At 40.2% G+C, this 26,028-nt stretch overlaps 1 protein-coding gene across 1 annotated transcript in view; it reads left to right on the top strand.

Moving 5' to 3' along the window:
* The first annotated feature begins 4,152 nt into the window (after positions 1-4,152).
* DAPP1 (dual adaptor of phosphotyrosine and 3-phosphoinositides 1) overlaps positions 4,153-26,028 on the top strand; it is a 67,023-nt gene continuing 45,147 nt past the window's right edge. The window contains exons 1-2 of the mRNA XM_003410468.4: positions 4,153-4,412; positions 25,470-25,592. Coding sequence (XP_003410516.1) covers positions 4,312-4,412; positions 25,470-25,592 — 224 coding nt within the window. The 5' untranslated portion in view covers positions 4,153-4,311. The remainder of the gene's footprint in view (positions 4,413-25,469; positions 25,593-26,028) is intronic.

Genomic DNA, 26,028 nt, shown 5'->3' with positions numbered 1-26,028 from the left:
TGACTACTATATTAAGTGATTACATAATTGTGGCAGAGAGCATAGAGGTGGTGGCTTGAATAAAAACTTCAGTTGACGTATTTTTAAGAAGCAATATGGCAGGCAGCTCTGAGCTTGCTACAGAATTAAGAGGAGAAACAAAAGCCCTCCCTTTGGTGAGTTACTTCTTTCACTGCTATTCCTCTGCTCCAATTTAATATATAACTATGGTTTCTTCTTTCTTCATGGATGGAGAGATTAGGGAGTGGGAAGTAGAGTGCGGGTCCCTCAACCATAAGCCATGGTAACCCAAAGCAATGGTTATCTGAAGTCATGGTAACCCCAAGTCATAGTAACCCCAAACTATGATTTCTTTTTCCACATATATCCTTTATCTCCCACTAACGTAATGGTGGCGAAGAAGAGATTATGCTTGGTTAACAGAAAACAGTTAACCGAGAATACTCAGAGGGTCATTTTCCTCCACTGAGGTATGAATAGGATTGCCATTTGCAGATGATCAGATGAAAAGCAGGCACTACGATATTTGGGATCTCTTCATACATAAATTAGGAAAAGATTGAAAAAAGTTCTTTAGCTTTATGGAAATGTAGATTCTTTTTAAAAAGTTCTCTTTAGAGGAGTGCCAAGTCTTATAAGCCCTTTCTTCTGATGAAGAAATTAAAACCTGGACAAAATAAGATCTCCTCCAAATTCTCTTACGTGTTTAAATATATATATATACCTTGCACTTGCTTACAGGTGTTGGGAACAAAAGTTGAGGGTTTTTTGTTTTGTTCTGAATAAAAAACATTATGACACCTGAAGAAGCTAATGTAAAATACATTGCCAAATACATTTTTATGGTTATCCAGCATTGTCTTGGACCTAGGTGGCAACACTGCAGCAACTGGAACCATTACAACACTGGAGGAGGGATCCTGGGAAAAATGGAATAAGTGACAAAATGGAAGAATTACATTAAAGGAAAGGGCAGCAGATGAAAAGGAACAAATGAGAAAGGGAGATGGATGGGAAGATTAAAAAGGAAGGAGGAGTCATTTTAGCAAATCCTGCTACTCCGCCTACCTCCTGCAAAAAGAAAGAAGTTAAAAAAAGAAAAGCCAGAATCTGCTAAAATAGAAATGAAATAGATAACAAAACTCTGAACAAAGGGACCCAGAAAGGGAACAGGAAGTCTGCCGCACAGACTATTCCCTTATCTCCTCTGTGTGCACATGCAGGCCCTCACTGGCCTGGATGGGCCCTCTCTGTCACAGAACCAACTGCAGCCAAAGAACTTAACGTGTGCATGTGCAATAAGTTATCCATCTATTATCAGAGCTTAATCTCCTCCGGACTGTCTCTAAAGCCTCAGGAATTTCTCCCTGGCCAAAAGAGTTTTCCAGAGTCCCCAAAATCACTGACAAGCAGTGGTAATAGGGAAGAATATTAAGGAAAGATGGAAAGACACCCAGAGAGAAGAACTCTTGTATGTTGGCCTGTAGCACTACAACAACCTGAGCCCTTGAGTAGAAGCACTGCCATCCTGGTATCCTGTAAGGCCGTCCCAAAGTTACTAACATTGGACTTAGGGACTACTCGTACTTGCACTTTAATGTTATGTCAGGTTGCCCTCCCTTTAAAAAGATCGAACCAACCTCTACCGGCAACAAATTATGCCTCACAGTCACCTTTACCTGCTGCATGTGCAGCTTTTAAATCACTGAAAAGACATCAAGCCTTTTCTTGCACTAAAACCCATTGCCATCAAGTCAATTCTGACTCATAGTGACACTATAGGACAGAAGAGAACTACCCCATAGGGTTTCCAAGAAGTGCCTGGTGGATTCAAACTGCCGACGTTTGGTTAGCAGCCATAGCTCTTAACCAGTACGCCACAGGGTTTCCTTTCTTGTACTAAAGTAAGGCTAAATAAGAACCTTATGCACCTGTTCCAAATTACCCACAAATTCGACTTAAAGGCCCATTTAGGAACGAATGTCGTTCGAACCTGGGGACTGCTTGTACAGCAGTCGTCCTCAGACCTCAATGTGTACAGGAATTACCTGGGGATCTTATTTAATGGTAGAGGCTGGTGCAAAAGAGCTGGGGTAGATCCTGAGATTCTGCATTCTAATAAACTCTTGTTGTTGTTGTCCTTGTGTGCTATTGAGTTAAATTATAGCGACACTATATGACAGAGTAGAACTGCCCCATTGGGTTTCCAAAGCTGTAACATTTACAGAAGGAGCCCTGGTGGCATAGTGGTTAAGCCCTCAGCTGCTGACCAAAAAGGTCAGTGGTTCAAACCCACCAGCTGCTCCACAGGAGAACGTTGTGGTAGTTCTACTTTGTCCCATAGGATCGCTATGGATTGGAATCAACTCAACGGCAAAAGGTTTGAGCTTTTTTTTTTTTTTCCATAATCTTACCAAAGCAGATTTCCAGGTCTTTTCTTATACAGAGCCACTGGGTAGGCTCAACTTCTGACCTTTGAGTTAGCAGCCTGGAGTGTAATCATTATGCTACTAAACCCCAAAACCAAACCTGCTGCCTTCAAGTTGATTCCAGTTCATAGCAACCCAATAGGACAGAGTAGAACTGCCCCGTAGTGTTTCCAAGGAGTGGCTGGTGGATTCAAACTGCCAACCTTTTGGTTAGCAGGCAAACGCTTAACCGCTGCACCACTAAGGCTCCTATTGTGTCACTAAGGGCTCCTTAAAAAGCTCCTCCTATTGCAGTCATAGTGACCCTACCCTAAATGACCCTAAACAGCCCCATAGGATTTCCTAGGCTGTAATCTTTATGGAGGAGCCCTAGTGGTACAGTGTTTAGGGCAATTGGATGCTAACCAAAAGGTTGGCAGTTGGAAACCACCAGTGGCTCTGAGGGAGAAAGATGTGGCAGTCTGCTTCCGTAGAGATTAACAGCCTTGGAAACCGTATGGGGTCTCTATGAGTTGAAATTGACTCCACAGCAGTGTGTTTGGTTTGGGTTAATCTTTACGGAAGCAGACTGCCACATCTTTCTCCTGCAGAGCAGCTTGATGGGTTCGAACTTCTGACGTTTTGGTTAGCAGCCCAGAGCTAAATCACTGCGCCACCAAACCAAGCCCATTGCCATTAAGTTGATTCAGACTCAGGGTGATGCTATAGGACAGAGTAGAACACCCCGTAGGGTTTCCAAGGCTGTAAATGTTTACAAAAGCAGACTGCCACATATTTCTCCTGCAGAGTGGCCAGTGGGCTAGAACCACGGATTTTTGGGTTAGCAGCCAAGCGCTTAACCACTGTACCGACAAGCCCCGCCTTTAACAAGCTCTTGGTGATACTAATTGTGCTAGATCACAGACACACTGTGAAGAGTAGGTTATAGACAACCCTGGTGAACACCGAGTGAGTCAGGGAGTGATGCAAGAGTGTGTGTGTGTGTGTGTCCAGAAGCACATTCTTCCCTTTGAGTGCATACAGAGAGACAGCAGAAGGCAGGAGCCCATCATTTGTTACTGAATGCTGTTCTGCTTCCCAAGGATTCAGCATTGCTGCAGTTTCTCCTCAGGACTTTGAGGCAAAGCCAGCTGTAGGTAATCCCAGTGAAGAGAGTGCAGCTCAAGGACTCCGGAAGTTCTAACGTGATGCATTAAGTGGCATCAGGATGGTCCCTTACAACCTTTTCCTACCTTCCTCTTATCTAATCCTTCTTCAACAAAGGAAACCGTAATTGTCTCTGAATCATCCTCAACCTGAACATCAAGGGATGTTGGAAAGCTTTGCTAGTTAAGCAGAAATATTGAGAAAGTACTAAAACACAGCTATAGGATCAAAGCTAGCAGTTTGACCCTAATTTTTTCACACACTCTAAAGATTTTCTGGATGCAGAAGGTTTCTTCGTGTTCCTTGTGTGAGGGTGAATGAGGCATGCGACCTCCACAAACCAGAGGCTAATAGCATTAGGGAAAAGACGTGGTGTGAGAAGATCTGAATTAATAGTCCAAACTTAGCTGGGGGCGGGGGTCTCATTCTTGTTTCTTTTGACAGAAACCACGTGTTGCCTGCCTTGGCGTGGGTGTCCTAGAGGTAGCACCTAAATTTGCATACTATTTGATTGACAGAACTCTTCTGCAAGAGCCTCAGGGCCAGGGTGGTGAGTGTCATTGGGAGGAGTAACCGAGTTTCACTTCCTTGCCTGCTGGAGGCTCACAACTACAGTAGGCTTCTCTCTCACTGAAAAGCGAGAGAGTGTGAGGAGCACTGGAGCCCAGCTCTCTCTGCATCTCCCCCATAGCACCTGGCAGGGGCTCTGTGGACGTGAGGTGGGTGAGGAGCGCGAATGGGCAGAGCAGAAACGCTAGAAGGGAAGATGAGCACCCAGGATCCCTCAGACCTGTGGAGCAGATCGGATGGAGACGCCGAGCTGCTCCAGGACCTGGGGTAAGAGAGCAAGTCCACTTTTCTAAGTGCTTCTTGGGTGAACACTAAGCCCCTACTCCTACCCAAACGCTTACTTCAGTCAATGGTTATTTTCAGCACCCCGTTCTTCACTGCCACTCCTGCTGTTCTATTTTTCCGCTTTACTGGTTTAAGTCTGTTAGGGATTTTCCTGTGTGGGACTAATTGCATTACAAAAACGTACATTGTTTTTCCAGATGTGAAAACAGATTGACAAATTGGAACAGAAATCAGCTGCTGGGCATTGTTTTGAGAATAGGGACAGAATTGGGATACATGAGTTGATATTGCTTAGTTTACTTGTTATTGCTCTGATTGATTAATAATTGTGTTGTTAAAGGGTTTTGATTGCTGAGCTATTGAGAGTAAGAGGGCTATATCAACGGTAAGATAAACAGAAAGCCTAGCCTACTGTAAGCCAAAGGGACTTTTTCAAAACGAAAGAATGAGGAAGTATCTGAAACAAACTCACATATGTATTTATTTCTCCTGACACTGTCTTTGTGAGCCCTTGTGTATGCCCACGTCTATAGGGGCAAATCTGAGCCTTTCAAATACCAACAATTCAGGAAGAGGATAAGTTAGTTCAAAACAGAAAACATTCTGCCTCAAACAGGTTATGAAGTTAGTAGGTGGAGTCATCCGAGTCCTGTCATTAAAAGGGACCCAGATGACACAACTTATCTGGATATTTAATAAAAGAAGTAAGTATTACACGAGAGAGGAGTAAATGACTTCCTAGAGAAACTAGACCAGTCTAAAACACATGGAATGCACTCACCAGGCTGGTTTTGACATCTGTGAGTCAGGAACGGTGAAGCCTGGCCTTTTTGTCTTGATTCATAGCTCTAAATCTTCGCAACAACCCAAGGACATAGAAACTCTTATCATTTTCATCTTAGGAACATAGAAAATGGGCACCACAGGGTTGAATAACTTGCCACACATCAATTGAATAGCAGAGCTGGAATTCCAACCCTTCAAAGCCTGTTTTCTTAACCATAGGAAAGATGAAATAAGAATGAAATCTATCTGCATTAAGAGTGCAAAAATTGCACATTTTAGTGTTTATTATCATGAAAGTTCTCAATACTTCCTGTCTTTTGGTTTAAAAGTTGAGGTCTTCCAATTGAACTATACCTTCATATGATACATCAGATAAAACAGCTAGAATTTTTGATAAATTAAAAAAAAAAATTTTGCTCTTGAGTTGATTCCGACACACAGTGACCTCATGTATGTCAAGCAGAACTGTGCTCCATAGAGTTTTCAATGGCTGTGAGCTTTGGAAGTAAATCACCAGGCTTTCTTCTAAGGCACCTACGGGTGAACTCCATCCTCCAACCTCCAACCTTTCAGTTAGCAGCCGAGTGTTTTAATTGTTTATGGCACCTGGGAACTCCTTTAGTAATCTTTTATTGGGAAATCAGTGTTCCTGGGTCTCTCTGCCCTTCTGAGCATCCAAAATAGGTGTCACAAAGTCAAGGCACTAAAGCCAGGCTCTTGGGCTATCACTCAGAGACTTATTGAATCATTAACCTGTAATTCTTATGTGCTTGGTAATCTATATTCCCAGGCTACTATAGGTGAGATGAGTTCTTGGGAGGTGAAACTCAATATAAATGAAACTCTTTTTCTTGGAATCGTTAACCTACTGGTGACATATAATCTGTACCAAAACTTCCGATTAATTCAGTTTTTTAAAAAAGTTCAATAAAAACAAAATGATTTGATGTGGTTAGTTAATAAAAGGTGGCTGGTTTTAATAACTTCATTTAAAAAAAAAAATAGGTTATCTGAATAGTTGGTAAATTCTTATGTGTATATATATTCCTGATAGATATAAACAGATAATTTAGTGGTTAAATTAGACAGGTATCCTAAGCTTGTCATTGTTCTTTGATCTCTAATTTCTTTCTTGGAATATGTATGTTCTGCAAATTGAACTCTGAATTGCAGCAAATCCCAACACTTGCTTTTCTAGGACATAGACAACTTGCTCAGAACACAGGTTTATTATTTTCTAAAGTATCTAAATCAAGCAACTCATATGCATTTCTATATCTCATTTTAGAATATCAGTCTAAAAATGTGTATTTTCTTTCATCTTAAATGTATCAATGTACTTAAGTACTGTGAAAAAAAAAAAAAAACAAAACCATTGCCTTCAAGTCGATTCCAACTCATAGCTAACCTATAGGTCAGAGTAGAACTCCCCCATAGAGTTTCCAAGGAGTGCCTAGTGGATTTGGACTGCCAACCTTTTTGTTAGCAGCTGTAGCTCTTCACCACTACGCCACCAGGGTTTCCATTTTTTAAGTACTTTATCAGTGTCTAAAAACATAGCAGAAATAAAATCGTCTTAAATTGTTGTTCAGCTTCAGTCATGCTTTGGCAGTGTGAGATTTTGGGGAGAAGGTGGCAAGTAGAGACAAGGCTAAGAGGCAAATGGAGTGTAGAGAATGGCAGGTGAGAAGCAAGAGTTGGAGGAACTGTGGTCAAGCTGTTGCTTTCAAAATGAAGAGACAGGGGAAATAAAACAAGTAATACACTAGAGACATCATCTAAGTAATAAACTGGCATAGAATTGCTAGCCAATTAAATATTTAAAATTCTAGTATTTCTTCACCTATAACAAATGTTCCTACAAGTTAAACTATGTAACTGCAGACACAAAAATAAAAATATTTTACAATTCTTTTAAGGTAGATATTCAAACGACCCTGTCAGACATATTCTTTAAAGTGATAAATATAACAAATATCCCGTTTGTTATATATATTTTCCTACATCTCAAAATCTATTAAAAAAAAAAGAACCAAAATGTTTGGCTTTGTCAGCCAGAGTCAAGAAACTGGATTCTAAGATCTGGATATTTAAAATAATAAATCAAAAAGTCTTTAATTCTTTGCTCCTTAATCTTCACAAATGAAAGAGGGTTAGAATAGATCAGGAGTCAGCAAACTTGTTCTGTAAGGGGCCAGATAATAGTTTAGGTTTTGCTTACGAACTCTATCGCAACCATTCACATCTGCCAATGCCATGTGAAAGACATCATGGACCAATAAAGAAACAAATGAGCACGACAGTGTTAAAAATAAAAAAATTAAAGAAAACTGTATTTATGGACACTGAAATTTTCATGAGTTGCAAAATTTTCTTGATTTTTTTTTCCAACCACTTAAAAATGTAAAACCATCTTTAGCTGGCAGTCCAAGTACAAACAGGTGGCAGGCGGGAACTGGCCCTCAGATGGTGGTTTGCTGATAGAAGATAATTACCAAAATAAGCCCCTATTATGAGGTAGAGATTTTGCATACACAATAAAACCTGCAAAAGCCAGAACCTGTGTAAGGCAGAAACCTGTCAGAGAAGGAAAACTCAAATATTTTCCACTAAAACGAGTGATAGAAAAGTGGTAAGACTGCACCCTGTCAAAGGCAGAAAACTCGGCAAGATCCGGAAAAACAAGGCAGTCCCATCAAGTTCTGGCTTTCACAGTGTTCACTATATTAGCTTCCATCTTCAACAGGCATTAGTTTTCTGCCTTTAAAGATGAGGAGAGTCTGTAAGAGCAGAGAAGTCAGGTTGCCTGAAGCCCCAGAGTATTTGGGTCTAAGTCCATGGTCATTCTACCAAATCTGGTTGCCTTCCTGTTGTGATAAAAAAAAAAAAAAAAAAAGAAAAAAATGAGTCAATATTTATTGGTCACCTACTGTGTGCCAGCACCATGCCTTTCGTGTACATTCCATCATTTAGCTTTCACGATAACACTTTATTATTATGTTCATTTAATAGATGCAGAGGTAACTTCAAACAAGTTAAGTGAATGTCGGGATCTTAGACCTGTTAAATGTTAGAACTGAGAGACACACCTAGACCTGACTTACCCCAAAGCTGATGCTCTCCCCACTGTGTGATGCTGCTTTACAGAACTCACCAAAGCAAAGATGACATGTTCTAATAATGACAATTAGTTATGTTGGATGCTTACCATGTGCCAGGCACTATTTTAATCCCTTTGCACGTATGAACTGATTTCATTCCCACAGCAGCGCATTGAGGTAAGTGCCATTACTAAGGTCATCCACATTTACAGATGACAAAGCTGAAGGACAGAGCTTTTATCATATGCCTAAGGTTATAATACTAGTAAACCGTCAAGCCCAGGAGTTTTGCTCCAAGTGTACATACTTAATCACTAATGTTTCTTTCAGTTTTTCATCGAACTTCTCTCTTCTTGGAGCCCCTGGGTAGTGCAAATGGTTAAAGCTCTAGGCTGCAGATTAAAGGTTTGCAGTTCAAGTCCACCCAGAGGCACCTCTGAAGAAAGACCTAGTGACCTGCTCCTGAAAAATCATCCATTGACAACTTTGTGGAGCATGGTTCTACTCTGACGCACATGGGGTTATTACAAGTGGAAAGCAACTCAACAGCAACTGGGTTTTTCTTTTGTTTTTGTTTCTGTCTTCTTATTACACAAGCACTACTTATTAATGCTAATGTGTACTAAGAGAAAAATAGAAGGTTCTGTGGTTACTACTACCAAAAACTTTATTCCTAAAAGATATTATTCTTTCTATTCTTCACATAATACGTATACACAAGCCCACAAAGCCAAGCCAATATCCTAATTGATCAAACCTTATTGAATTTTGTGTAGATTTCAGAGTTAGGGAAATTAAATAGGCTAAGAAAAATATAATAAATTCAAAACTTTAATGGAACCCATTTACCAGAGTAGCATGCCAACTAGAGCAATAAGGTTGGTTCCCTTTCTGCACACAATTCTGTAATCTTGGATTCTAAAAGAGGAAGGTGATTCTCCGGTGGCTGGATGATAGTGTGCAACTGTGTACAGTTTGGTCTCTCCTTGGCTTGAGTGAGTTTCCTCTTCAGTTGTCATGTTTTTCTGTTCCTCCTATGGGTGATGGTGGCTTCCTCCCACTTGCGTGTGGAAATCTGCCCACACAGGTTCTTCACATTTGGGCGGGGTCACTTTGTTTCATCCATTCATTTTTCCATTCATTCATAAATCAATCTGTTGAATGATGACATTATATAAGGCAGTGTAGGGGATACTGACATAAAGAAGAAATGGCTGCCCCCTCTAGAGGCCTGCAATACAGAGGACAGACAATACACTGCATGTATAGTTAGAATGCAGGGTGGTGTGAGCCGAGGGCCATCACAATGTATAGATGATAAAAAAACACTACAAATGGCAGGCAGGAAGGAGGATCACTGAAGTGAAGAAGATGGCATTTGAACCAGTACTATTTTTGTCAGTTGAAGGCAAAAAGATGACACTTCACAAAGAAAAAATAGCATGAGTAAATGTGTAAAAATGGCAAATCACAATGAGTATTTAGAAAATAAAAAGAGGCCAGGTTGACTCAGACCCTCCGGGCCTTGGACTCCATCGTGTACCTAATCAGGGGATGAAGAGACCCCACACTGGAGGTTTGAGTAATCAGTGTTCAGTCAACCTTGTTCTGGTCTCTACCTCCTGCCTTGCTCTGTGAGAAAGCTTTCACCTGGCTTTCCTACTCTAGTCTCTGGTTTCATAACCATGCTCTTAGCCTTTTTTTTTTTTTAAGCTCCCTTAAAGGATAAATTTCTATTCTAACCCCATGCATTTCTGGCTCCTACTCCCTGATACAAACCTGCCTGAAACCAACAACAGTCCACATAGCTGGGTCATAATACGTTGCTGGCTCACCTCCAGATTCTGTGGTCATGCTATGCCTAGCTCCTTGCTGCTAGGACCTGCCCCCATTATCTTTTGTTAGACCTTCTTTGTTTAAAAATATTTATAACTATATTTTACAATGTAGGCTGTATTACTTAGGACTAAAATGTCATGATAGCTGTAATTTTCTTTAAAACCGTTCACCTAAAAATATATAAAGAAAATACAGAAAAATGTTAGAAGTTATTCTACCTAAAATGAGTATGTGGGTACCATTTTCTACTTTCCTGTATGTGTGAAATTATTCATAATAAACAGTTAAAGTAGTATTAATGATAGTAATTATAGAAAATTTGGGAAATAAAGAAAAGCACCAAGAAAGTCAGGTATTTCCAACAGAAAGGACACTTTTATTTGACTTCTTTCTAGACTTTTATAAATATTTTCTGTAAACTCATACACACAGACAGAAAGAGAGGAAGATTGAATTGTGAACATACTGTACATATAATCTTACTTTTGCTTCCCGGTAGGATATTTTTCCATCATCTGGGTCTGGTCTTTCCTGGGTTAACCTGTTTCCCTACATTAAACCTGGGTCAGTCCAGATTCCAGAGGGCCTTAAATAGATTAGGAGATAGAACTTTGGTCAATTGTTGTTTTGGAATCCTAGGATGTTTGTAGGAATGGGAAATTACATGGCCATGATGTTTTGATTTTAGGAAGATTAGTCTGATAGCTTGAGCATGATGGTGGTGGTGGATCCAGAGCCAGGAAAACTCATTAGTGAACACATTTACAGGAGTAAATGACTAGTGAATGGGTAAGAGACTAGACCAGAGCCATGACCAGGGATGAGCAAGGAAGGAACAGGGTGAAAGCCAGTCATTCCATTGAGCTAAACCACAATAAGTGATTCTAATCCAAACAAGAACTAGTTCTACTGCTTTTGTGTATATTTCACAAAATGGTATCAAGGAAACTTTGAAAACCACAGTGTCTCTCAAATATCTTCTATTCCTTCTTTGCTTGCTTTATCACTATAATTTTCTGAAGTTGCCTGGGTTTCATGTTACTGCTCCTAAGGTTTTGATTCACTAATAGCTGAGCATATGTTTTGTGTTGATTCTCCAGGTAATCTTAGAAATATTTGCAGGTATCAGTCCTGAGGTGCTAAAGCTTTGGCCGCTTGCTCTAGACTAGAGCACAGTAAGCTCATTTTGACAGTGACCTCCTTGGCAGCAGGGCTGTAGATTATTCATATCTGTCTGCTTCATCCAAGCCCAGTGCTTGACACAGAGCAGATGTTTAAATGTGCTGAATTGCCCCAATTGGGGTCAAAGTCAAAACCAGAACTCAAGACTTCAGAGTTCTTTCAGCCAGTGGGCTCCCTGCTATACCAGCACTGGTGACATATTTGCACTAATCACCCTCAGACTCACTTAGGTCCCCTTATGCCCAAAGATTTTTGCTGGTGGGACAAATTGAAGTTGGTTAAGGTATCATCTGAGCCATGAACGGAGAAGAGATGATTCATGAAACAAGGATCTGCCTGTATTTTTTTACATTGGCCAAAGTTTAGAGCTCCTTCCTTTACCTGAAGTTTCCTGAAAGTGGCCATCAATATCGCCTGTACCACCCTTCAATGGTCAGTTGTCAATGGTAACCATAGCCTAAAGTCAATCACCCTGAAGCAGCACTTTTATGAGCTAACCAGAGAAACAGCAGAGTCAAGCTTGATTCTGCTGGGAGATGAGTCCTCCCAAGAGAACCTTTGGTTTTGAATCTCTGCCCAGCCATTCTAGGCCTCCTCAAGTTCCTATCCACAAAGTCTTTTTTCTAGATGATCTCCAAACTTTTGTTCCCATTCTGAAACAAACATCCCCTGAGCCCCAGCCACCTTGGGGGAGCAGTGATGCCCTTTTGGCCTTGTGCCCATTCCTGCACTGTTCAGACTGACCTGGGAACTGAATAGAAAGAACTCTGCTGGAATGAGATGCTATTTGCAATTCCTTCCCCCCACCCCTGCCCTCATCAGTGGCTCTGTCCCTTTTGTCTCTCCAAATCTGTCTCCAACTTCTATGGGTATGTTGCTCCATCTCCCAGTCTGGGTCTGTGGGTCTCTCTTTATATGCCTACATCTCTCTCCTGTTTCTCTGCTTCTGTCTCCTGGTTCTCTTTGAGCCTGTGTTTGTGTTGCCTAAATCACTGCCTCTATGTGCTTTTGGTTATCTATGTGAGGCCTGCTTGTCTGTCTGTTTCTCCCAGTTTTGAGTCTATCTCTATTCACAGCTCTTTGACATTTGTGCCTCTGACTCTTTGTGTCACTCCAAGTCTCTGCATCTCTGAGTCTCTGTCTCTGTCTGTCTCAGTCTGTCTCTGTGTTTTCATCCTTAGAACTTTTTGCCTCATTCCTCAGACTCCTTCAAGAACAAGTTTATCCTGGTCTCCAACTCCCACAAAATTCTCTTCTCCCTTCCAGTCCTGTTTTTCTTAGCAGAGCCTTGAAGCCCACCAGAAAAACTGGAACTGCCTTTCATTTATTGTTTGACGAGATCCTCACATTCTCTGCCTCTGCCATCACTCAGGCATGTTTCCAGAAACCTAGGGCAGCTGGCCTCAGCATTTTTCTTGGCTTGTTAGCATGCATAAATGCAGGCATTTAGAATGGTGATATGGAAAGCCACAGACAGTCCAGTTCTGTCACAGAAACCTTCCTGTTGGAAAGACAGTGGAAGGGGCCTTTCCTCGGCTTTACCTATACATCATGCTACTCCTGGCTGAGGCCTTATCCAAAAGGAAAAACAGTTGCTGTCAGAAGCAGATCACCAAGGCTTTCTCTTGAGGCACCTCTGGGTAGATTTGAACCATCAACCTTTTGGTTAATAGTCAAGTGTTTAACCATTTACATCATTCAGGGACCCCAAGAAGCCTTATCAAAATTTTCAAAATCCTCGGCAAGGCCTCTGCTTTGTCCTCTCTACTTGGACAGGGTCCATGACTGTGATTAGTGGAATGAGAAGCCCACATTTGTGAATATGGGTCTTAACATGCCTATATGGACAACATCATCTTGTTTTAAGGTTCTCTGGTGGCACAACAATTAAGCACTCAGCTGCTAACTGAAAACTTGGTGGTTCAAACCCACTCAACAGTGCCATGGAGAAAGACCTGGTGATCTGCTCCTGTAAAGATTACAGCCTAGGAAACCCCATGGGACAGACAGTTCTACTCTGTCACATGTAGTCCCTATAAATCAAAATCAACTCGACGGCACCTAACAACAACAACGTCTTGTTTTAGATATGCCACAACCTTACTTGAATACAGATTGCGGCACTGATAGCTATTGAGCTAAATAAGATATTTCCTTATCCTAAATCTATGATTTCTAAGAGTTAAGAGCTGTAATTTTCCACAAAATGGAAATATCTAGCACCAACTCTATGAAAAAATGAACAAAATGAAATCAGCAGCTAAGAAATCCCATGAACTGACTCAAGATAGATGAACCCAAGTAAAGACTGCTTAGAATGGGAATGCCTAACAGATTCGTCTTTTGTTCTGTCACTGTTGTGTTCAGAAGGATTCTGAGACCCAGTCTAGGTTCATCAAGAAAGAAGACATATCAATTAGTTATGTTGTCCATGGCTTTAGAAAAAGGAAGTGATATTGTATGTCATGCATTTCCCATGTTTGGTCTAGATAGTTCAGAAGGTCAGTCACTGTCACCCAAAACTGAGAGTAATTTTGAAAATCAAGAAAGAAAAGAGAAAATCTTCCGAAAAAAGAGCAGCTTTGGTTGACTGTTTTGCTACAGGGCTTTTTAGCTGTTTTCATACAATCTGGAGTTTCTGTTCTTGCACTGGGTCTGAGTGTATGTCCTCTTTATAACTCTGATACGACAGAGTCTAGGTTCTATGTCATTTCTTTTTCCTGTCAAGAATAAGAAAAATATGTCATCGAGAAACACCATCTAAATGGTCATGGGATTCATGCTTTAAAATGCAAGATTACTTTTGGTGCCCACCTGTTCCTCCAAAATTATGTTGCATTACTCTCCAACATGGACCGTTCTAGCTAGCCATTCATGCTTCAGCCTCACTGCCTTTGCTTATGCCATGCCTCACCTGGAAATTCCCTTTGTTCTCACTCTCTAATGAGAACTAGATTCATTTTTTAAGCCCCAGCTCATGAAGCTCTTCTTGATCATTCTAGTTCTCTGTGAGCTCCTTCTCCTAAACCGTGTACTGTTCATATCATTAAGATGGCAGCTATTTGCTGATTTTCTATATTAACTTGTAAATTCTTCCCTTGCCTTCCCCATGGTATTGTAAAGGCACTTAGTGCCTTGCTTTGCTCCCTGTGCCCTCAACTTCACATGCCAATCACTGAACTCAAACCATCAAGGTTATTGAAATGAATTAAAGTTTTTAGGACCAAGAGTCCTTCACATCTGTGCTTCTCAAACTTTAAACAGCATAATAATCACTCTGGGGTCTTGATAAATCCAGATTATAATTCAGCAGGGTCTAGGGTGGGCCCTGAGAATACATTTTTGACAAGATCCCAGATGATGCTGGTGCTGCCACTCCACACTTTGAGCTGCAAGGCTTGACTTGGTTCTTCAGACAGCAGCTACAGCTCTTCAGTGGTCTTAAAGTCAATTCAGTAGGCAACAATATTTTTAAAAAATAATAAAAAAGAAAATATTTAAGTACATTGCATATGGAAGGATAAATATCATTTCCTGTAACATTTTATGTGTGTGTTTGTGATGTATTTTTGTGCATATGTATGGAGAGTGACATAAAATGTATTTTATACTGTGGGGTGATCCAAAATGTTTGAAAGCTTCTCCTGTAAAGGACAGCAAGTTAAGACAATAAGGCCTAATGGGATAAGAAGCTATGAAGGCTCCAATATACCGGAGCAATTGCCCAGAGTATTCTAGCATGAAGAGGCACTGTAATGAAAGGAGAGGAGGAATGAGCTGAGGACCAGCTTTCTGGATCTACCTTTGTCCCCGTTCTCTGTAAATCAGACCAGTTGCCACTGAGTCAACTCCAACTCATAGTGACCCCCCATATGTGTCAGGATAGAACTATGCTCCATGGGGTTTTCAAAGGCTGATTTTTTGGAAGCGGCTCATTAGGCCTTTCTTCCGAGGTACCTCTGGGTGGATTCAAACTTCCAGCCTTTGGTTAGCAGCCGAGTGGTTTGTACCACCTAAGAACTCCTGCTTTCTCTGTGGTTGAGCTTATTTCCTGTACCTTTATTGAGAGGCAGCTACGAAAATTCTTTAGTGGGTGTGTGTCTCCTAATTTATTACTGTATCACGGAAAGGATAACACCACTCTTTCTTCCGAGGTCAACTGCTGGTTATGATAATCTCATTGTTTTTAAGCTTGATTAGTCTCTGCTCTTCTTGGAGACGTAATTACAGCAATGTGTTGGCCTTGGGGAAAAAGGAGAATATAGCATTGCTTCAAGAGTATTGTTATAAAGAATAGAGTCGCTTGCTCTTTTTTACTTCTTCAGGGAAAATGAGACCAAAAAGTTTCTTTTTTTCTTTTTTTAGTTTTAAGAAAAAGAGCCTTTCTCCATACCGCATGGGCATATATTCCTAGCACCCAGCACAATGACGGGAATATTCATAACATATTGGCTAATTCAGCAAAGTTCATAGTCTGTTACCTTCTATAAAGTTAATAGAATCATGTAAAATGTTTATAAAAGATGGCAGCATACCAATACATGAAAAAAAGGCTTTTTTTTTTTTTTTTTTTAGTTATTATTACTGTTGTTGTTAGGTGCTGTCAAGTTGGCTCCAGTTACAGTGGTTCTATGTATAACAGAATGAAATACTGGCATGTTCCTGTACCATCCTCACAATTGTTGCTATGCTTGAGCCCATTGTTGCAGCCACTGTGTCAATCCATCTCATTGAGGATCTTCCTCTCTTTCACTGACTCTCTACCAAGCATGATTTCTTTCTCCAGGGACTGGTCCCTCCTGATAATTTTCCAAAACCAAAATACCCAAACTCGTTGCCATCGTGTTAATTCTGACTCATAGCAACACTATAGGACAGAGTGGAACTGTCTCATAAGGTTTCCAAGGAGTGGCTGGTAGATTTGAACTGCCAACCTTCTGGTTGGCAGCAGAATGCTTAACCACTGTGCCTCCAGGGCTCCACAGGTCCAAAGTGTGTGTTATTATTACTGGTCACCATAAAAAATAACAAAAAAAGACTGTTACCATTGAGTCGATTCTGACTCATGGTGATCTCATGTGTTACAGAGTAGAATTGAGCTCCACAGGATCTTCTTGGCTGTAATCTTTACATAAACAGATTGCCAGGCCTTTCTTCCATGGCACCAAGGGCTGGATTCAAACCACCTTTCAATTAGCAGTTGAGCACAAGAAAACTGAGGTGGTTACTTGTGTGTGGAGGGAAAGGGGAGGTCACATAGCTAATAAATAACAGTCATCCACATTCTCACTGGCACCACAGTGATCTTTACGATTCAAGTTTACTGGTCATTAGCATGCCTATTCATTTGGCTTTTCCCAGTAATAAAGAAGTTTCTTATTGTAATTAATTCTACAAACATCAGCCTTCTAAGTGCAGCTGGAGGAGCCATGACAGAGCTGCAGAGGAAAATGACTTAATCGGGACTTTTCATCAACAGTGAAATCAGAATGATACAGCAGGGTGATGTAACTGTGAAGAAACGGACCGCAGCCTCAAGAGGCCTTAAGTGTGCCCAGTAGTAAGGGGGTGCTGCTTTGTTTTGTACGGGCCAGATCTGACCTTTAAGATCGATTTAAAAAACTGGGCAGTGTCAGAGGAGATAAGGTTCCTGGGTGACAAAGTCCTTGGGTGGTAAAGGGACTAAAAGCATGTTATAAAAGTGGAAGTTAAAGATGATACAAAGAGAAGAGAGTGCATGCTAAATGCTTTCAACTACTTGTATAGGTATTATTTATATAACTCCAAGAGGTAACTCTGGGACCCTCTGTTGAAAGATATACAGCAGGAAACGTCAATTCAATGTAAGCAAGAGTTTTCTGTCTATCAATCATGGAAGTTTGGAATAAGCTTGCCTGTACAAGTAGTGGGCTCCTCCTCATTATTAGCAAAATGTAGGCAAAATTGGACCAAGAGTCTTGAGAGGGTTTAGATGTGATTCAAACACTGGACAAAAATTAAAAAGAATATAAACCAAGCTAATGGCTGCAGTTTTCTCTAGAAGCGGTATTACAAGTGGCTTTTACATGTTAGGAGTCCTTGGGTGGTGCAAAAGGTTAAGACATTCAGCTGCTAACCAAAAGATTGGAGGCTCAAGTCCACCCAGAGGTACCTCAGAAGAAAGGCCTGGCAATCTATTTCTAAAAAATCAGCCATTGAAAACTTTATGGAGCACAGTACTACTCTGACACACATGGCGTTGCCAGGAGTTAAAGAGTCGACTCCATGACAACTGCCCTTTTTTTTTTTTTCACTTTCTAATTTAAACATTTGTTAATTGTTTAATTTTTTAAAAGTAAAAAAGCATTCGTGACTTTTGTAATCTTCAGAGGTGAGTACCGTGAAGCTATTGAAGCTTCAGCCTCAGGGACCCTTTTGCAAACTCTAGCAGACTCACTGGTCTGACAGAGACTGGAGAAACCCTGAGAGTATGGCCCCTGGACACCTTTTACCTCAGTAATAAAGTCACTCATTACATGAAAATGAGAGGCTCATAAAATGAAAAAACAGAAGTTGTCCCTCTTGAAAGCCAATTGCACCCCCACTGAGAAACTGAAGATGTTGTACACACACACGCACGCACACACACACATACATCAAAGTAGATAAATTTTAAGATATATTGTTAAGTCAGGAAAACTAGTTCCAACACAGTACGGTACAGTTTATTTTTCAAAATATCCCCCTGAATATTTATAATATATACACAATTACTAAAAATAAAATAAGAAAGGAATATTTATTTGGAAGGAGAAATGACAAAAAATATAAACATAAAAAGCTGGCATACATGACAAACATTGCAAAACCAGAAAATTATTTTCATTAATTAATTGTTTAACATACCCCTACTGCAATATTTTTTTCTCTGTATTTTTAGCTCATTTTCTTTGATGGACTCTTCATATAGTTTTATTTTCTCTATGGAAAATAGAACAATGACTCAGTCTTTTGTCTAGAATGCTTTTAAAAATTATTGATAGTGTAGAAAAGTTATCTTCAGCTTCACAACGTGATATTAATAATGAGGTTTCTAAGATTGGTGGCAAATTCAGGAAGGTCTCTTAAGCTTTTTCCATATATGAGCTGTAAGATTCAGGGAATTTTAAATTTTCGTGTGCAGAGACTAATCTTAAATACTATTTGAATTGATGACGTTCAGCAAACACGCTGCTAGGATCTGCAAAAAACCCCATTGCCCTTGAGTCAATTCTGATTCATAGCCACCCTATAGGACAGGGTAGAACTGCCCCATAGGGCTTCCCAGAAGAAGCTGGTAGGTTCAAACTGCCAACCTTTGGGTTAGCAGCCTGAGCTCTTAACCACTGCACCACCAGGGCTCCTCAGTTACACTAATTTTCTCCAACTTTTTTTGTTATCTTTTTTTTTTAATAATTTTTATTGTGCTTTAAGTGAAAGTTTACAAATCAAGTCAGTCTCATACAAAAATTTTTATACACCTTGCTATACACTCCTAGTTGCTCTCCCCCTAATGGGACAGCACACTCTTTTGTCCACCCTATATTTCTGTGTCCATTCAGCCAGCTTCTGCCCCGTTGTGCCTTCTCATTTCGCCTCCAGACAGGAGCTACCCACATAGTCTCATGTGTCTCCTTGACCCAAGGAGCTCACTCCTTACCAGTATCATTTTCTATCTTATACCCCAGTTCAATCCCTGTCTGAAGAGTTGGCTTTGGGAATGGTTCCTGTTTTGGGCTAACAGAAGGTCTGGGGACCATGACCACCAGGGTCCTTCTAGTCTCAGTCAGACCATTAAGTCTGGTCTTTTATGAGAAATTAAGGTCTGCATCCCACTGTCTCCTGCTCCTTCAGGGATTCTCTGTTGTGTTCCCTGTCAGGGCAGTCATCAGTGTTAGTAGGGCACCATCTAGTTCTTCTGCTCTCAGGCTGATGTAGTCTCTGATTTATGTGGCCCTTTCTGTCTCTTGGGCTCATAATCACCTTGTGTCCTTGGTGTTCTTCATTCTTCTTTGCTCCAGGTGGGCTGAGACCAATTGATGCATCTTAGATGGCTGCTTGCTAGCATTTAAGACCCCAGATGCCACTCTCCAAAGTGGGATGCAGTGTTTTCTTAGTAGATTTTATTATGCCAATTGACCTAGATGTCCCCTGAAACCATGGTCCCCAAACCCTTGCCGCTGCTATGCTGGCCTTTGAAGCATTTGGTTTATTCAGGGAACTTCTTTGCTTTTGGTTTAGTTCAGTTGTGCTGACCTCTCCTGTATTGTGTGTTGTCTTTCCCTTCACCTAAAGTAGTTCTTGTCTACTACCTAATTAGTGAATACCCCTCTCCCTCCCTCCCTCCCCACTCTCATAACCACCAAAGACTATTTTCTTCTCTCTTTAAACTATTTATTGAGCTCTTATAATAGTGGTCTTATATAATATTTGTCCTTTTGCAACCGACTAATTTCACTCAGCATAATGCCTTCCAGGTTCCTCCATATTATGAAACCTTTCATGGATTCACCATTATTCCTTATCGATGGGCAGTATTCCATTGTGTGAATATACCATAATTTATTTATCCATTTATCCATTGATGGGCACCTTGGTTGCTTCCATCTTTTTGCTATTGTAAACAGTGCTGCAGTGAACGTGTGCACCAAATTGATTTCCAATGTGGTTGTACCATTTTACATTCCCACCGGCAGTGTATCAGTGTTCCAGTCTCTCCAGAGCCTCTCCAACATTTATTATTTTGTGTTTTTTGGATTAATGCCAGCCTTGTTGGAGTGAGGAAACACTGGTGGCGTAGTGGTTAAGTGCTATGGCTGCTAACCAAAGGGTCGGCAGTTCAAATCCACCAGGCTCTCCTTGGAAACTCTACGGGGCAGTTCTACTCTGTCCTATAGGGTCGTTGTGAGTTGGAATTGACTCAATGGCACTGGGTTTGGTTTTGGTTTGGTTTGTTGGAGTGAGATGGAATCTCATTGTAGTTTTGATTTGCATTTCTCTAATGACTAATGATAGTGAGCATTTCCTCATGTATCTGTTAGCTACCTGGCTGTCTTAGTGAAGTGCTTGTTCATATCCTTTGCCTCTTGTTTAATTGGGTTGTCTTTTTGTTGTTGAGTTTTTGCACTATCATGTAGATTTTAGAGATCAGACGCTGATCGGTAATGTCAGAGCTAAAAACTCTTGCCCAGTGTGTAGCTAATCTTTTTACTCTTTTGGTGAAGTCTTTGCATGAGCGTAAGTTTTTGATTTTTAGGAGCTCCCAGTTATCTAGTTTCTCTTCTGGTGTTTGTGCGTTGTTAGTAATGTTTTATATACTGTTTATACCATGTATTAGGGCTCCTAACATTGTCCCTATTTTTCCTTCCATGATCTTTACCATATTAGATTTTATTTTTAGGTCTTTGATCCATTTTGAGTTTGCTTCTGTGCATGGTGCGAGGTATGGGTCTTGTTTCATTTTTTGCAGGTGGATATCCAGTTATGCCAGCACCATTTGTTAAAAAGACTGTCTTTCCCCATTTAACTGACTTTGTTCCTCTGTCAAATACAAGTTGTTCATATGTGGATAGATTTATGTCTGTATTCTCAACTCTGTTCCGTTGGTCCATGTATTTATTGTTATACCAGTACCAGGCTGTTATAACTACTGTGGCGGTATAATAGGCTCTAAAATCAGGTCGTGTGCAGCCTCCCACTTTGTTCTTCTTTTTCAGTAATGCTTTACTTATCCGGGGCTTCTTTCCCTTCCATATGAAGTTGGTGATTTGTTTTTCCATCTCGTTAAAAAATGTCATTAGAATTTGGATCAGAATTGCATTGTATCTATAGATTGCTTTTGGTAGAATAGACATTTTCACAATGTCGAGTCTTCCTATCCAAGAGCAAGGTATGTTTTTCCACTTAGGGAGGTCTCTTCGTTTCTTGCAGTAGTGTCTTGTAGTTTTCTTTGTATAGATCTTTTATGCCTCTGGTAAGATTTATTCCTAAGTATGTTATTGATTTGATGATTTTCTCTTAGATGTTCTTTTTGTTGGTGTAGAGGAATCCAACTGATTTTTGTATGTTTGCCTTGTATCCTGATACTCTGCTGAACTCTTCTGTTCATTCTATTCCCTCCAACTTTGACCCTACCAACAGTGGATGATAATATCCATTACCCCCAAATTTCTCCAGTACTTAACACTGTCTAAATTTTCAATCTTAGACAATCTGGTAGATAAAAAATATCACATTGTTGTATTAGTTTTCATCTCTGGTTCGTAATGAGACTGTTTATTTCCCCTTCTGTGAAAGACTTTCACTTTCTTTTCTTTATATGTATATATTTTAATTTTTACAACATATGTTTCATGATGCACGAAACATAATAAACACTTAAAACAATAATGTATGTGTTCTTCAAGGCCAACTCAGGTGTTGATGCCTTCAAGGAACCTGGTTTTAACCTTTCTATCTAGAATCTCCCAGCGGTATTACCTTATACTCTCTTGGATATAGTCTTCAGTGTACTTGCTCTATCCTGCTGCCTAGATTAATGGCTTCTTGAAGGCCAACCTGGGGCTTTTTCATTTTTGTTGCCGTTGACCTGCCTAGCCCAATGCTTTGTACAATGTTTTGCACATATTTGAAGCTTAATAAGTAAAGATTTATAAATCTGAACGGTTGGAGGTGGGGAAGCTTAGTTATGGGAAAACTACCAACTTAACCCTATATGTAACCTTTAGCTTTTTATGAAAGAGGGTCTTGAACCATCCTTTCCAAACGTGGATTTTTTCCTACAAAGGGTGCAGAATGTTATTGGATCTATATTCATTCTCCTGGAAGATATGCTCATTAAAAGAAGGCTAGGAGACAACTTGAAGAATATAATCAAGGTCACTGAGTTATGCATGTAGAAATTGTTGAATTGGTTTATGTTTTGTTGTGTATATTTTCACCATGATAAAAAAAAAAAAAGATACTAGGAAGGGAATATTTAACTCAATTAAAAGGAGGAGGTTAGGCTTTTGTGGAATAGTTATTGGGGAAATGAGGATTCTCATTGCATTGCAGCATTATAATATGTAGATGACTGTCTCCCAAGCTCTGTATTAGGCTTATCCAGGCCCAGAGCTGCTTAAAAACCTAGGAAACAGCAATATTGACTCAAGCGAAGCTGCCACTCAAAATTTAATACTGTCTGAGGATTTTCTAAATTAGGGCACAATGCAGGAGTCCTGGTAGTACAGCAGTTAAAAGCATGGCTGCTAACCAAAAGGTTGGCAGTTCAAACCCACCAGCTGCTCCTTGGAAACCCTATGGGGCAGTTATACTCTGTACTATAGGGTCACTATGAGTCAGAATTGACTCAACAGAAACCGGTTTTTTTTGGTTTAGAGCACAATACAATCTTCTTGCTTTATACTCAAGTATTTCTTAGGTACTTATGGTATGTGATCATTACTTAAGGGATTATTGTAAAAAAAATTCTTAGTAAAAAGAAAGTGCTATCAAACTGTAATTAAATATGAAGAGAATTCTGTAAATGGTTTAAACATAGGTCACATATCTCACTGAAAAAATTCAAAGAAATTTCCAAATCGTTTTGTTTTAGAATTTGTTGGATCAAATATTGCTTCAAATAAATGGTCTGCTGACTCTAACTGAATCTTATGCTGAAATGTTGATCCTGAAATTAAGTATTGACAAAAACTATTTTAGGAATCTTGTAGAGACTTCTTCTAGCAGAATCAGAATTTTGGCTTTAGCTGAACCTGAAATTTTTTATACCTACACTTTTAACTCCCCTAATTGTCCTTTGAAAGCCTTTTGCAGTACACAGACTTGAACTTGTTGGGAGTCAGTACAATGAATGGGGCTGTTCTGTGGATAGATAGATCACTCAGGGAGTGTTCTTAAAAAAATGTTTTTCCATGCCTTTGCTTTCAGCTAGCAAATATGTACAGAATGGAGGCATCTTTGCGCAAAAGAGGAAATATGCTAAAGAAACATACATCAGGAAATGCAGATTTAGAAAGCAGATAGATCAGAGGCATATGTAGAAACTTCCTTCCACAGATGGTCTTATGTTTATTCTTTATTGCTAAGGCTGATGCTTCATGTTTTAGGATCAATGCAGAGTAGGGTTCTTCGTCAAAGTTCTCATATACTCTACACACCTCTTTCACAGGACTTAATCCATCACATTGACGTTATTTGTGTAACTGTCTCCCCTTCCTTGCCATTGCCCAGGACTGTCAGTTCCTTGGGGTCAGCAACTATCTCCAGTACCCAGCTTTTTGTTATCTGAACCAAAATGAAAGTAATAAAAAATTTTACTTGAGCAACAAGGAAATCATGCCACAAAGGATAACTAGTAAATGATGCCATTGTGGATCTCATTGGCTCGACGATAACAACTAGCACTACCATTTGCCAGGCCTGTTGACCCACTCACCTGTGTTAACTCATGCAGTACTCATGATAGGCCTTCAGCGAGTTGAAGAAACTAAAGCTCAGATTGGTTAAGTATCTTTCCCAAAGTCATACAACTAGTAAGAATTATCACCTAGATTTGGATTCAGGAAAACTACCTCTAAGAAGCCCTGGTGGCACAGTGTTTAAGCACTCAGCTGCTAACCGAAAGGTCTGTAGTTCACTTCAAAGGAAAAAGATGTGGCAATTTGCTTCCGTAACGATTTACAGCCTTGGAAACCCTATGGGACGGTTCTATTCTGTCCTGTAGGGTCCCTATGAGTCAGAATCAACTCGACGGCAACAGGTTTGGTGATCTACTTCCATAAGATTACAGCCATTGAAAACCCTGTGGAGCATAATTTTACTCTGAAACATGTGGGGTCACCATGAGTTGGAACTGACTTGAACGCAGTGGGTTTGGTTTTTGGTTCTAAACAGCCTCTAGAGGCCACAAGCCTAATAACCACACTTGACTGTCTCTATGTTTTCATTAAAAAGAATGTGAAAGGTCTATCATCAAGGGACAGGAGCAAGGTACAGAGCAGAGTACCTAAAATGCTCTTATTTCCGTAGAATTAGGAGGGAAGACATACTTGAATGCCTCTAAACCAGTTGCTGTCAGCCCCAACCCGTGGCAACCCCACGTGCTTCAGAGTAAAACTGCTCCATAGGGTTTTCAAAGGCTGATTTTTCAGAAGTAAATGGCCAGGACTTTCTTCCGAGGCACCTCTGGGTGGACTTGAACCTTCAATCTTTCAATTAGCAGCCAAGCATGTTAACTGTTTGTACTACTCAGGGACTCCTGATTGTCTCTAGATGCATACATGGTCTTTTAGAAGGAAACACAGGAAAATAGGAAACATTGACATCCTCTGGGGAAAGGAGCTGCGGGACTTGAGAACCAAGAAAAAGGCTTTATTTTCACTATATGCCCTTTTGTATTATTTGGATTTTTTTTTTTTTTAACCACAAATGTTACCTTTTCTAAAAAAAAAAATTAAAAACGTATGGATCAATTTGAATCTCCTTGGGACTTTCCCTCACTCTTCAGATATTTGTCAGTTTGAAACAATATTTGATGAGGCTTGCATCTCATTATAAAAATCTTAATTCCTTATGCTCATGCCAGTGGATTCTAGTCTAATATTTCAGTGGTTCTTCCATGAAATGGTACTATGCTTGCAAAAGAGAATGTGAGGGAGAGACAAAAAAGAAAGAAAATAGGTCAAGGCCTACTCTGATGGTTATTTCTGTCTTGTACTTTGTTTAAAATTTCTGTTTACAAAGTGGCACCCTGGTGGCAGTGGTTAAGAGCTACAGCTGCTAACCAAAAGGTCAACAGCTCGAATCCACCAGCTGCTCCTTGGAAAGCCTATGAGGCAGTTCTACTCTGTCCTATAGGGTCACTACAAGTCTGAACCGACTCTAAGGCAATGGGTTATTTATGAAGAAACTCTGCTCTTTGCCAACTCTCTCTGCTCTGGCCTTCAACCTCACCCAGTGATTTCCTTGTCCTAATATTTTGTTTGAGAACTTGGCCTCTGGGCTACTCATATGGAGAGTATTGCTAAAGCATTCTTTGAGATGAAAAACCCAATAAGGGAGAAGTCACCGATGTCTTGCCCTGAGTGAAACGCTACTCTTTGCTTCCTAGATGGTATCATGGCAACCTCACCCGCCACGCCGCGGAAGCTCTTCTTCTCTCCAATGGACGTGATGGAAGCTATCTGCTGAGGGACAGTAATGAAAGGACTGGGCTGTACTCTCTCTCTGTGAGGTAGGTACCTCAGAACTGTGTGAATTCAGCATAGCCCGCTCTGGCTCTGTATGAGTATCTACATTATCATCAGACTCAAACTGCAAAACTTCAAAACTCTCCTGACTCTTACTGGAGCTCCAGGTTAAAGGATCCCAAATTCTGAATCATTAATTAGGCTATTAAAACATTCTTTCTCCACCCATTCACAAAAAAGAAAAAAAAATTACAGCTGGAGGAAATTTTATGAATTATTTAATCTAAATCTCTTGCCTTACTGATGAAGAAACTGAAACCCAGAGTGGTGGAGTGCCCTGAACAGAATAAATCAGGGATAGAAACAGCACCAGAGCCCAAACCCCTGAAACTGGCCCAGTGCCTTTTTTACTACCCATTGCTTTCTTTGGAAAATCAGAGTGATTTGTGGCTATACAACTTTCATAACCACAAAATCATG

The sequence above is a fragment of the Loxodonta africana genome, chromosome 5 (genome assembly GCF_030014295.1).
Source record: "Loxodonta africana isolate mLoxAfr1 chromosome 5, mLoxAfr1.hap2, whole genome shotgun sequence".
Lineage (NCBI taxonomy): Eukaryota > Metazoa > Chordata > Mammalia > Proboscidea > Elephantidae > Loxodonta > Loxodonta africana.
Note: the sequence above shows the minus strand (reverse complement) of the source record. Positions and strands in the feature narration are given on the sequence as shown.